The sequence below is a fragment of the Panicum hallii genome, chromosome 5, assembly GCF_002211085.1.
Source record: "Panicum hallii strain FIL2 chromosome 5, PHallii_v3.1, whole genome shotgun sequence".
NCBI lineage: Eukaryota > Viridiplantae > Streptophyta > Magnoliopsida > Poales > Poaceae > Panicum > Panicum hallii.
In genome coordinates, this window is record NC_038046.1 from 545,925 (window position 1) to 558,698 (window position 12,774).

The 12,774-nt window shown below is 41.3% G+C and overlaps 2 protein-coding genes across 3 annotated transcripts; one reads left to right on the top strand and one right to left on the bottom strand.

Moving 5' to 3' along the window:
* Nucleotides 1-5: 5 nt before the first annotated feature.
* Nucleotides 6-835, top strand: LOC112891713 (protein COFACTOR ASSEMBLY OF COMPLEX C SUBUNIT B CCB3, chloroplastic). 2 transcript variants are annotated; one of them, XM_025958646.1, is made up of 2 exons: nucleotides 6-162; nucleotides 280-835. In XM_025958646.1, the coding sequence occupies exons 1-2, from the start codon at nucleotides 34-36 to the stop codon at nucleotides 709-711; spliced, it is 561 nt and encodes a 186-aa protein (XP_025814431.1). In that variant the 5' UTR covers nucleotides 6-33; the 3' UTR covers nucleotides 712-835. The 2 variants fall into 2 exon arrangements, with proteins under 2 accessions (XP_025814431.1, XP_025814432.1); XM_025958647.1 differs by having other exon boundaries at nucleotides 21-162; nucleotides 260-835.
* LOC112891709 (ABC transporter D family member 1-like) lies at nucleotides 802-11,896 on the bottom strand. The gene is made up of 26 exons (XM_025958640.1): nucleotides 11,767-11,896; nucleotides 10,561-10,779; nucleotides 10,174-10,450; nucleotides 9,516-9,740; nucleotides 8,786-8,983; nucleotides 8,150-8,604; nucleotides 7,637-7,775; nucleotides 7,487-7,565; nucleotides 6,157-6,395; nucleotides 5,714-6,018; nucleotides 5,515-5,626; nucleotides 5,269-5,433; nucleotides 4,954-5,053; nucleotides 4,764-4,872; nucleotides 4,496-4,586; nucleotides 3,749-3,873; nucleotides 3,519-3,668; nucleotides 3,354-3,426; nucleotides 2,887-3,067; nucleotides 2,610-2,768; nucleotides 2,301-2,444; nucleotides 2,006-2,209; nucleotides 1,766-1,920; nucleotides 1,626-1,678; nucleotides 1,466-1,544; nucleotides 802-1,340 (listed from the first exon to the last, which is right to left on the bottom strand). The coding sequence occupies exons 2-26, from the start codon at nucleotides 10,620-10,622 to the stop codon at nucleotides 1,251-1,253; spliced, it is 3,969 nt and encodes a 1,322-aa protein (XP_025814425.1). The 5' UTR covers nucleotides 10,623-10,779; nucleotides 11,767-11,896; the 3' UTR covers nucleotides 802-1,250.
* Nucleotides 11,897-12,774: the final 878 nt, after the last annotated feature.

Sequence of the window (12,774 nt, forward strand, 5' to 3'; positions counted from 1 at the left end):
CCAGCTGCTTCCTCTGACTCTTGCTTGCCTCTCATGGAGGCTAAGGCTTCCTTGCTTGTGGCTCCCAAACCTTCCATGGCAACGATCGTCTCTGCAAGTGCAAGGGGTCCCGCCAGGAGGTGCCTCGCCGTCGCTGCCGCCGCCACCGGCGGCCACAGCAAGGTCAGTACCGTATTACTAGGAGATCGAGCTCGATCAATGCTGAACCTGTTCTTGCTGGTGGCTTCTTGCTTGGAGCTCATGGTAACCTGCTTCCAAGAGATGTTGGTTCAATTCCAGGAACCCGGCACCCGCTCATCGGAAGCTGTAATGATGCGAGCACGCGGCGGCCTGTTGGCCGCCATCGCCGCAGCGAGCAGCACACCAGTGCTCCCGTGCCATGCTTGGGTGCTGGGCGACCTGGACCCGGCGACGGCGAAGACGGTGGCGGGCGTGGCGGGGCCGGCGCTGTCGGCGTTGGGCTTCCTCTTCATCCTGCGGATCGTCATGTCCTGGTACCCGAGGCTCCCCGTCACGGAGTTCCCCTACGTGCTGGCGTACGCGCCCACGGAGCCCTTCCTCGCCGTCACCCGAAAGCTCATCCCGCCGCTCGGCGGCGTCGACGTCACACCCGTCGTCTGGTTCGGCCTCGTCAGCTTCCTCAACGAGATCCTCGTCGGGCCGCAGGGCCTGCTCGTCCTGCTCTCGCAGCAGCAGCAGCAGCAGCTTTGATTCCAGGCTCTGCATCTGTAGTGCCCGCCGCATTTTTTTTTTTTTTTGTATCCAAATAACCAACAAAAGTTGCAGCTGCAGATCAGTCTATTACGAAAAAAGAAGAAGATGATTTTTCTATCAATCAGTTGTCATTTACAAGGCACACTTCGTGCCCCTATCCATTTCGATGATTTCTACACGGCACCAATCCATTCTGTTGGCCACCACACCACCAGCTTATTCTCGTATAAAAATCAACAATCGGGCCGGCATATTATCAGGACTACATGTACTATACGCTATCCCATTGGAGCCTGCGCCTCCAAAAACCCATCATCTATACCTTTCCCACCTAACACTGACGTATTTCAAAATTTCTGAAAACCAAAAAAGAAATCTTCAACCGAAGGGAAGGCTCCGTCGCACATTCTGCGTGCATCCTTGCAATTGCCTTCCTGGCTTCTAAAAGACTGCCACCGATGAAGCAGCAAGTGACGACAACAGCTCTTTGTACAGTTGACAGGTAACTAGAGATGAAAGTCAGCTGACGGCATCGGTTATTGGTGGTGGATGGCACATAGCTCCCACTTCCCTTCGCCATCGATGAGTTTCAGTTCCAACGAATGGAAGGGAATCAGAGCAGGCCTCTGCAAATTAACAACCAAGAAAAGGTTTCAGTAACATGCACTTGGCATGTGAGAAACAAAGATAAAAACTGCGGGGGCAACTGCCAATTAGAAATAAAGAGAGTATGATGAACGCGGACGCTTACTTGCGAGGACGTGATGACCGTTATGCCCATGTTGGTTGCTATCCTGTACAAATGCTCCTCGACATCCACACTTGTGGCACTGCAAAGAGTATTATTTCTAAGTACTGCACTGTTTGTTCACCACAAATGAAATGAAAATAAGAAAAATATTGAGACATACTTGGTGCACTCGTCAAGGATGCCATATTTAGGACAGTGAAAGAATAAACGAGCCTGAAAAGAAAGCAGCTATTTAAACAGACAGAAATTTGTTTTAAGACAAATAATACTGGTTCAAAGACATAGATCTTAATCACTGACCATCCCCAGCCTCTGCTGTTCTCCCAAGGACAGGATATCTTCCCAGTTAGGAGTAGCATCCCAACCTTCCCTTTCTAGAAGATACACCAAACGAACATGCTCTAGAATCGTCTTCAAGTGATCATCCAACATCTTGGAAGCTGTAGACTTGTCACCTACATCACCAGTATAAATATATAGGATTAAATATGATGCATTTCATAGAAACAGCAACATATTGGCAGAGATGGTGGCACGGACTTCTTTCGTGTGAAAGCATCTTCAACTCTGCCTCCTCACGCGAGAGGGGGTATATGATTTGATCCCTCAAGTTTCCAAGACAAGTATATGGACGCTGAGGTACATTAAAAATTCCTTCAGATGGCTTGGTAAGTCTACCAGAAGCAATGGGCCACAAACCTCGGAGCACCCTAAAAATTGAACTCTTTCCACTACCATTTGGACCTTCAAGGAACAAAAACCACAATAGAGATTAGAGCAAAATTATTGTCACAGTGCTAATTTTAAGATAAACAGAAGCTGCAGGATCATATACCAGTCACAAGAAGGCTTTTTCCTTGAGATACATCACAAGACAATTGGCTAGCCAATAGTTTCTGTGACGGCGTTACAATATCCACACCATGGAAGGAGATGATTTCTTCGGAGGCATTTATAGCATTAGAAGGTACAGCAGGATCTACATGAACAGCAATACTATGTTCAGGTCCAAGAAAGTGACCAATCAAGCACACAAAAGACAGATAAGTCCAAATTTATCATTTTCTGAACTACAAATATTCAGTGGACAGTCTGCCACACCACTTCCTACTAGCACCAAGTTTCAGTATGAATTGCCACTTACTGCTTTGTGCTGCCTGAAGAAGTTCCTCAAGCTCAAATATTCTATTAATACCACCAGAAAGTTCAAGGAACTTCTTGTGTAATTCAAGGATATCACCAAATGCTATGAAGCTTTGTGACACCACAGATGCCAGGAACCGCAGGGCATGTGCCAGCTCTCCTGTAATTTAGAAAAATGAGTGCATATTTTAAAACTCTACAGCAAGAGGAACACCATATAGAAAATGGAAGGACTTGATTTTTTTTTTAATAACAGAACTTTTAGGATTAAAATTAACCTTGTGTTGAAGTCAAAGCTCGGTCTCCCTTGTGCTCCAAAGCATATAACAAACTCAGTCCCCACGTCACATTATGAGGTAATTGTTTCGTCACAAAATCATCAAAAATACCATAAAGCCATTTTTTCCTCAATAGAACCTTCGAGTGGTTGAGCCATGTTGAGAATTTAGCTTCAATCATCTGTTTTTTAAAGGGAAAAAAAGCAAAAGTGAGGGCATACACTTTTACCAAGAAAAGATCATGTATAAGATGACAAAAGAATCTACAAAACTCTAACTTTTTAGCATTTTGATTTAATCTACAGACAAATTTGTGATTGAAGTACACGTACAATACTTGGTAATTACGATTTTGATTCAACCTCAAGATTGCTTGAAAGAAAGCACCAGACAACACACTGTTCAGAAGTGTCATGGTATAGACAAGATAATTCTGAGTTGCATTCATTTAGTATGAATAAACTTACAGCTTTTTCCCTTGATCCACCACCAAAGAAAGCTATTGATTCAGCATGTGTCCGCAATCTTGAGTGCATGAATCTTGAAAAAGGTTACAAGGCCAACACTTTAAAGCTTTTCAAATGATAAGAAATTGAACTTTGCCAGTGCTCAATGAAGTATGTATTACTAACCTGAATGTGCCTTCAAGTTCTTGTTCTTGGTTTGCAAGATCACCGAAGTCAGGGGACACAGCTCTTAGAAAACCAAGACCTAGGAACATGTAAGCATACAGTATAGCAACTCCTCTTCGCCCAGACAAAAGCTTCATTCTCCATGTAAACCTGGTGAATTCCAATAGGGTTACAAACAAAACCTCGGTATTAAGGAACACATAGCCAAAACTCGGAGATCATGAACTCACCAAAGAATGTCGACTAGTGGTTTCACCATTCCAGTAACCAAGCCAGCAAGATCATTGGTCAACTTCTCTACATCATGTGTTAATCTTTGGTCTGCGTCCACATTCATGCCTGAAATGTTGAATACCTGCAAAATAAAGTTAAATTGTCATGTTTTGTGCAATCATAGATATTAGAATCAGCACAAAACACAAGCCCATTCTGAAACCCAAGATCTACCAAATTTTCAGAATGAGGACCAATATTAACTTTAGCTATCCAATCTACAGTCAATTTAGTTACAAAACGATCCAGTTGATGTACAAAACTACTGTGCCTTTGAATTGGCCCACTACATATTTTCAGTATCAACTACCAGGAAACCTCAAATGTTCTGGTAGTGAGCAGCTCAGGACACGTTTACAAACAGATTAATCAAGTACTATTGCCGAGTGCGGAGTAAAAACACAACAGGTCAAATTGTCACGTTCTCGAACTTTATCTATCCAATTACTCCAGATATAAAAATGCGAAAAGAACAGGATAGTACCAGACTGAGGTTGCACAGTACTATATACAGGCACACATGTGATACACACAAACCACATGAATAATCAAACACGAGTAATAGCCAAAATTCTCTGACAGTATTGAATGCTTGCTCATCCAAATGATGATATGCATGCCGCACAAAAGAATAACAATAGATAAAGGAAAGAAACCACAGTGCAATAAAGGCCTGGTGAGTATTCCATTGGAGAATAGCTCACCTTGTAAAAAGCATTTCTTTTCAAATAATATTGAAGTAGATGGTTGGTCATGCGAATCCGCCATCCAAGGGCAATTCTTGAAGTAAGATTTCTGCAAAGAAATCATTTAATCAAACCATGAAACCAATCGCGTAAAACAGTTAAGGTGCACAAGAAGCTAATGTGTATGCCTGGGAAAATAATAATTGTATTCATGTAGTGAATATTCCATGAGGAACTAAATTCAGTATCTAGAAAATACTTCAAATGAGTGGAACCAACAAATTACCTTAGTGAGGGTGATACGATAGAATTTGCAGCACTTTGCAGCACACTGATTCCAGTCAAACGAATGAAGGCAGCTTTGTCCTGCTCCAAGACATACTTGACACTAGTTCCTGTCAAAATGAAATATATTAGTATGTAAGCACGCTATCAGTTCTAGTCCATATAGTTAGTGAAGAGAATAAACATCATACCATTCAGTGAAGCTATACGGTCTGAAATCCAAGTGCGGGAAAATACAAGTAGTGCCACTGCAAGAAGCTGCCCTCCTTGTTTATCAAACAGCTTTGGAACCTGGCAATCAAAAAATAATTAGCAACAATATAAGTACTGAAGAGCTTATAACTTTCTAGATTTTGTGGTATGTTTATGGTAATCCAATTCAAGATTTGAGCTTCTGGTATCTTCAAATCATCACATGTTAAATCAAGTTCAAGAAGAAATAAGTAGCTGATAGTAAGGAGCACAACTTATTCTAACACTAAAATAGATTATGTACAAGTATGTACCAGTATTTGAGACATTGCAGCAACTCTGGCAGGCAAAGGTCTTGGAGGGCATTGCAATTGTGTGACAATAGGTGCTTGTACTGTATGTTCTATCTCCATACTAGGGGAAGATGCTATGACCTCTGTTGAATAGGACTGCTTCTTGAGCTTTGATGATGCATTGCCCTGGTATAAATAAATTCAGTTAAAGATTGAAGATGAGCCAAATAGTAACACATTGAAGTGATGTTCTGAAAATATAAGTACCTTTGTGTTCGTGACAAAAGCCCTTTGAACAGTACGTGCATCAGATTTGCGATCAGTTTCTGATGACTTCAACACATCAAACTCTACTTCAGGAGAGAAGGAAGAACCATTTCTACAATAGTAAAATCAACTTCAGCCTTACTTTTTTCAGCGCTCAAAATTTAAAAAGAAAACAAAAGCGTATTTTCATGACTGTAACCTGTTGTCCTGAACATTCCACCCTCCTTCACCATCCAAGGACAAAACGATTTCATGAAATGCAACTAATGCTGGACGGTGAGATATTGTTATGCATGATGTGCCCATTGCTCGAACCCGTTTGCAGAAGCGTTCTTCCATATCAATTGTCACAGCACTAGTGCATTCGTCCAGGATAGCAAACTTGGGCTTGTGATAGAACAGTCTAGCCATTCCTAGTCTTTGCTGCTCGCCAAGAGACAATTCATCACCCCAGTTAACTTCCTTATCAAGGGGATAGCGTTCTAGCAAGTATTCCAGATCAACCTGCAATCAAAAGGAAACATTAAGGATTTCCAACATAGTTACTAGTTGTTTCAGTTGTTTGCAAAAACAAAGTACAAAAGGATGATAGTAATGCTTGATTGGTCAATTTATAAACTACATAGACATGTTTGTTATTACATTCTTTAGAAGATCCACCATGCCACTATAGCTGAGTGGTTCAGTTTCCTGGTCTGCTGTGAGTGGATAGATTAACTGGTCACGAAGTGTTCCGACAGCTGTATATGGTCTCTGGGGCACATAGAATATTTCCTTGTTGAGATTAGAACCAACACCAGGTTTGACAATATGACCAGATACCAGCGGCCACAGACCACCAAGAACACGGAATAGAGAGCTTTTTCCACTACCATTGGGGCCTGAAATATAAAGTTCATGCGCATCACAGAATTAATCTCCCATGGCTGTAACTTACATAAAGTGAAATCTCAGAGTAGCATTAGGCATACATAAAATGTTACGAATAAACAACTACTTGACACATCAAACTCGCCCTCGTCCAAGGAGATGAACTTTCTTTTTCTGAGGACTGACCAGATGATTATTATCAGTCGACACGCCCTCGTCCAAGGAGATAAACTTTCTTTTTTTGAGGACTAACCAGATGATTATTATCAGTCAAGAAGACACGTTAAGTGCAATCTAAGCCAAACAAATAATTAAAATATCTCATGTAACGATGGTTATCAGTAGAATCAATGAACCACACAAACAAGTTTAATGCATTGGGAAAAGAGCCTGTACCAGCTTGGTTTAATAATCCTAATTGTCCTTTAAGCTGAACATATCTAAGGGTGCTTAAACAGACAGAATAAGCACCAATAATATTAAGAAGAAATATCTAAACCTCCTATGCTGCAAGTCCTGTTCTACAGGTGCTGCTCCCTATGGTACCGTGTTTTCATATTCCCTGATAATAGTGTAGCACCTAACGGGCAAGAGTGGCAGAGCTCTTGCCCTGTTATCAGGGAAAAAATGAAATACCTAAAATTGAAATAGTAAGACAAAAACATATTCCAGGCAAGATTTTTTTCGTAGCCAAGGATCAACCAATTCCAGGCCAAAGAGAATATTTGAAGACAAATCCCAAAGTAATGCTCTATAGTCAACTGGCCTTTTTTTTCTCTTTTATTCTTGAATACGCAGGTGAGCTGTGCCCTTTTGTATTATAGGAGAAAGAAATCAACTGACTAGAATTAAATGTGAAAGAAAATCTATTGGACTAAGACAGCAAGTCACCAATAACATTCAATGTATCATATACTCAAAAACAGTACCCTCAGATAAGTGGAAAGCACGTCTACAGAATAGGAAATACCAAATTATTCTTGCATTAATTTTCTTGCTCTTGCAGTACATTTGAATACTCAACAATCAATTCAATTTCCTTTACAGCAAGCATTGAGATAAGTAACACAGATCCGGATAATGGGAGCAAATATTTAATTACCAGTGATCAATAGATTAGAGCCTGACTCCAACCGGAGCGTCAAATCATCAACCAAGACGTTCCCAGAGGGTGTCACCACCTGTAACAAATTATTTCTAAGAATCTCCATACAGAGTAGATAAAATTAAAATCAGTATGGTGTATTATTACCTTAACACCTGAGAACTCTATATAATTTGCCTCGCTGATATAATTTCCAGCAGATGAATTTTGACTCAACAATCTATCACGAACACCAGATAGCTCACGTGAGACATCCAGTAATTCATGAATACGATTAGCATAGCCACTGCAAAAAAAAAAAGATTGTTAATCAACATCAAATACCACTCGGAATTTCAAGCTCATTGAGAATCTAAAACTGAATTTACAGTTTGGTGGATTGGAGGTTGCATGTACACCCGCACCCTAGGTTTAAGTCCTCTTTAACTCAAATTTGGGTGCGTACTTCTTATTTCAAATGCACCTAATTCCAATACAGTTCTCAGAAACTGGAACTGAATAGTTAGGGGCAAATTGCTAAAAATTACAAGCGACATATTTCATTTAGATCTTAACATTTTGGATCTACTTACAACATGATACAGGTTAGATTAGATTACTTTATTATGGTGTACCTAGCTTACAGGTGGTTGTATTTGACACAGCGGACTCAGAAATTACCTGAGAATATTTAAGCGCCTTGAACTGATAGAAAGGGTCCCAAGAGACTGAAATAGTGATATTATCACACTGGTGTGATATCGGAGATTGCTCAACATCTCTGCCCGTCCTAAGGTGGATGATTCAGGTCTAAGATTCCCCGCAAAGAAAGGTTCAATAATTAGGATAACTCCCACTGTGGCACCAAGATACTTCAGAAGAAAATCTTGAATCATGCCAAACCACCAGTTTTCATGAAGAACAACATTCAAGTGCTTAACAAGTGCCCCGAACCGCTGCATAATATGCGATGCTTCTCTGTTTTCACCACCATAAAATGCCACACTCTCAGCATGGGTTCTCAATCGTGAATGGACCTGGTGATATTCCCCCTCTAGCTGTTGTTCCGTAGACTTCAACTTACCAAAAGCAGGAGAAAATTTTCTAATTGTACCACCAGCACCTATAACATATGCCTGCAAAGTGCATACTCATTAATAATTTAACTAAATATAAAGAATAGGCTCTTGTTAAATAAAAACAAACTTTCTCGAGAGAAAAGAAAACGAAGAGAACTAGGAGCAATTTTATTTTAAAGTAAGTATTAATATCATCTGCAATTCATAAAGAGTAACAGTCGATCCATAGAAGAATTACCAGAATCCACAATACGTATTTCGGACTTGCATAAGAGCAGAGACGCCAGATATATATTAACCCTTCTGCAATTGCTGCCAGATCATCTTGTACAAGGTCACTTAGTTCTGAGCAGAACTTTGGTATATCACTTGCAATTCTTTGCTCTGGGTTTGAGATCCTATGATCAACATGTGAGATCTTGTAGTACACCATGTTCTGGACATAAGATGGAAAAAGAATCAATCCAGCTGAACATAAAAGATTCACTACAACCCTGCAAGGGAAGGGTAGATGGGGATAGTGTTTGATATTCAAATGCAAAGAATGAAAACTACAGGAAGATAAAACAACCATTAACATGTCTTTGGTTTATGGAACTTGACGGTCTATTAAATAGTTCGCCCAATCGTAGATACAAATCTACCTCGCTTGTTTGTTGGGGGAACAAAATGGGTTTGTCCATTATTTTAACCTCATAATCATAATCCTAGTAGGAATATTAGGAATGGTGGGATCATGCAATCATCGATGGACCAATCAGTCCTATAATGAGGTGATCCCTCAAAGAGAACACCATATATGTTTTTTTCCAGAGCATTGCATCTATATAATAATATAAGTAGCTGAACTCCAGGGAAAAAGTGAGTTAGTTCATTGTTCTGGGCAAAGACAACAGGGGGCAATTTGAAATCATGAGTAACAAAGAGTGCAGACGATTGGTGGATTCCAACTTCATAACCCAACATACCTCAAAATAATCAGCATGGACAAGATCTGTCAAAATTTTCTTGAAGTGCAAGCCTAAGGACCCTGTCAAGTACTTTGACGTCTGGTATATTGTAGATTGGAGAAAGCATAGAAGAAGGTTTTCAATAATCAGACGTGTAAAGGTTGGAACACGCCGAAGGAAAGCAGCTCTGAACAAATACCCTTGTACTTTTGCTAATCTGTGGCCAACAGCTGTACGCAAGACCTGCAAAATGATTGGATGCATCATCCCAGTGCTTTAGAACAGTAACTATGTGAGTATGCATAACAAAGTTCTGCGGTTTACATGTAGCTAGAGGAGCAAATATAAAGTCACAATGTTCACATACCCGATGAGGACATGTCTAGCGTAGTTGGCAATAAAACAGGAAATACATGTTCACAAAGCCCATAATGATTTAGAGTTTAAGACTCAAGATACAACTAACCATAGATAATCAGAATTGAAGAGTGCAACACAGTAACATACAACAATGGCAAACAGTAGAAAATTGCAAAGAATGATTAAAAAGATGCAAGGCAATGGGAATGTTGAAAATAGCACATAGATTACATGCATGTTTTGATATACATCAGAGCATGAATATCAATATGACAAATAACTGAAATGAGCAAATAGCGAAAGCTGCATAACTTACTGCTGTTATAATCAAACCAAGAAGGTAATTTGATCCATTTGGGCCAATCTTCTTAAGTAAGATAGCAGCTAGAAAATGTAAGGACTTCAGTCCACTTTTCTTTTTCCTTTGTTTAACCAATTTACCATCAGTACCATTATGAACAATTCTGTCTTTGGTATGTGCATTTCCATTGCTGCAAGAATTTTCTTTCTGTTGCCTTTTCCATCGGCCTGACTGGGTATATGCTAAAGTTCCACCAGCAATTAGTGCTCCAGAAACAACTGCAAGTGTTCTCCTGTACAAATTTGAGGGAAAAGGAAGGAAGCACAAGTTAGCATTCATGATGATAATCTACTCGACAAATAAAAAAGAAAAAGAAAAGGCAGTACTGTTGGATCAGCATACCTTCTTGAAGACAAAAGGTTGCGCCCGCGTTCTGTCAGTTGCAGCAATTGAAGCGATGCCATTGTTGCTACTCTTTGATCAGCTATATACAGCTAAACTAGAACAGTTTAGTTGTAAGGGCACTTGAATGATCAAGGAAACATCGATGGACAGAATCTGAATCTGTGAAGATGGAAAAGACGACTATTGCATCACAGTCCAATGTACTGTGTGAAGGCACTGTGTAACAAAAAAAATTATGGAAATATAATCCCTAGTGTAACAAAATCTAAAATATAAGCAGCAACGAATTAAGGATCAAGTGTATGAGAAATTAGTTCCTGCATCAAGCATAGAAGGATATGAGATTCATCTGTTAAGCTTAAGCTATGGAGGATGTGAGAGCAATATGATAACCCAGGCGGCCAGTACGTGCGGGTACTTTAATTGAGGAGCAGCTTTGAAGTGTCCTTGCTCCTCATGAATGGACACTAGGATGGTACAGTGAACAAGAGCTGCTAGCTAACTAACTACACAAAGTGGTTAATCAAGGTTGGTGGTACAAGTGTTGAGGCCTGCGACGATCTCAGATGTAGGGTTGGGCAGGCAAGCGAAACTGGATCACGTTTAACACATTAGCAGAGAAGCAGGAATCACATGGAGGAGCATGCGCCTGGCGTAGCACCTACCAACAGCATGAGCAGCATCTATCTAGTCCATCCATGACACGAAAGCATTGGAAAATCCGACGGCAGCAGCCCGCACAGGCACAGCCGGCCCAGGGAAAGGAGGCCATGCAATCGAGTGAAGCCATTGCGGTAATAAATTGGTGGCAGTGGAGCGGCCACCCAAGTACAAGTTCCTACAAGTTAGTAGTACAAGCAGTCCTAGTCTGTCTGCAAAAGGGTTGTAGGGCAGTACTAAACGGAAACACTGTCATACGGAAAGCATGTTGAGTTGGAGCACAGAGGTCAGCAATGGCGCCTGTGTGGCTTGTGGGGTATACTAAGAATTTAAGAAGAAAAAAAATCCCGTCCCAAAAAAGCAGAGCCGCTTTCCCGCTAGTTAAAGAGGAGGACGATTAGTAGTAGTGGATACTAGAGGTGATTAGGCTACCCGCAAAACTTGTCAGGTCCGATCGAAATCAGAGCAAGGCATCGGAAGGAAGGAAGGCGATCGAAACGAATTGGAGCGGCAGGAGCAGAAGAGAAATCGGTGGAGGGGTACCTGAGTCTGGCCGATCGGGGATCGCCGGCGGGCGCCGCGGGAGGCGAGAGGGGGAGAGAATAAAAATTATTGGAGAGGCGGATAACAAAATAAATAATAAAAGAGACGGGGGGGAGGGGGAGGGGGAGGGAGGACCGAGCGGCGGGGAGGGGAAGGAAAGGAGGTGCCGTGCCGTGTCGCGGTGTAGACAGTAGTACCGCGTCGTCGTGGTCGTCGCCGTCGCCGTCGCCGTCGCCGCCTCTCCTCTCCGCAACCTGCTTTGTTTTCTATTATGTATTTCACTAAAAGAGTTGTAGTATAGTATATATGATAATAAGGTAATACGCTTTGGGAATCCATCAATGTGAAGCAGCACATGACACGATCAACGGCTCAAACTAGAGTTGGATTAAATATCCCGTCAACCATCATTTGAAACTTACGCTTTAATCATTCATAATTTTGCTATGCACTGTACTAAGTAAATTGTAATTTAGAATGGAGAGAGTATTATTAGCCTGTGCGTCACCAAATATTAAGGAAGGATGCCTCTCCTCTCCTTTTTGTCCATTATGCGGTTTCAAATAGAGCGCTACGAAGTTTCATATGGGGATGGGGAAGGGAAGGGAAGGTAGCAATCGCGGCTTTACTTATTTATTATATATCTCCAAGAAAGATAGATTATGCGATTTCACTGTCAACGCCGGGGGGCACTTTCGACACGAAGGTCCAAGTCAAGTGCGTTGCGCTGCCAAATTCGCACAAGCTTCCTCTCACCGCAACGGAAACCAAGTTGCACTAGCATTTCCTTTCCTTCGTTGGGCTGCCAGCCCAGCCCAGCAGCTCAGGTTCATTCAAGTTGATGAAAAAAAAAGAGGCTATCCGGCCCAGTACAAGTTGCAGTTAAAATGGATCCTGCTGCCATCTCATGATGACTTTTTTTTAAAAAAAAGGTTAAAAAAATTAAATTCGAAAAGGGTGCTGTTTTGAAAGTTTTCGAAAAATGGGTGCCTCCCGCCCGATCAACGG

Bases quoted from the DNA above. Each gene is read 5' to 3' on its own strand.
- LOC112891713 (XM_025958646.1), top strand. From the start codon at position 34: ATGGAGGCTAAGGCTTCCTTGCTTGTGGCTCCCAAACCTTCCATGGCA. The intron at 163-279 runs GTCAGTACCGTA...GTTCAATTCCAG, and splicing joins CCACCGGCGGCCACAGCAAG to GAACCCGGCACCCGCTCATC.
- LOC112891709 (XM_025958640.1), bottom strand. From the start codon at position 10,622: ATGGCATCGCTTCAATTGCTGCAACTGACAGAACGCGGGCGCAACCTT. The intron at 3,669-3,748 runs GTGAGTTCATGA...GGAATTCACCAG, and splicing joins CCACTAGTCGACATTCTTTG to GTTTACATGGAGAATGAAGC. The intron at 1,679-1,765 runs GTCAGTGATTAA...CTTTCTTTTCAG, and splicing joins AACAGCAGAGGCTGGGGATG to GCTCGTTTATTCTTTCACTG.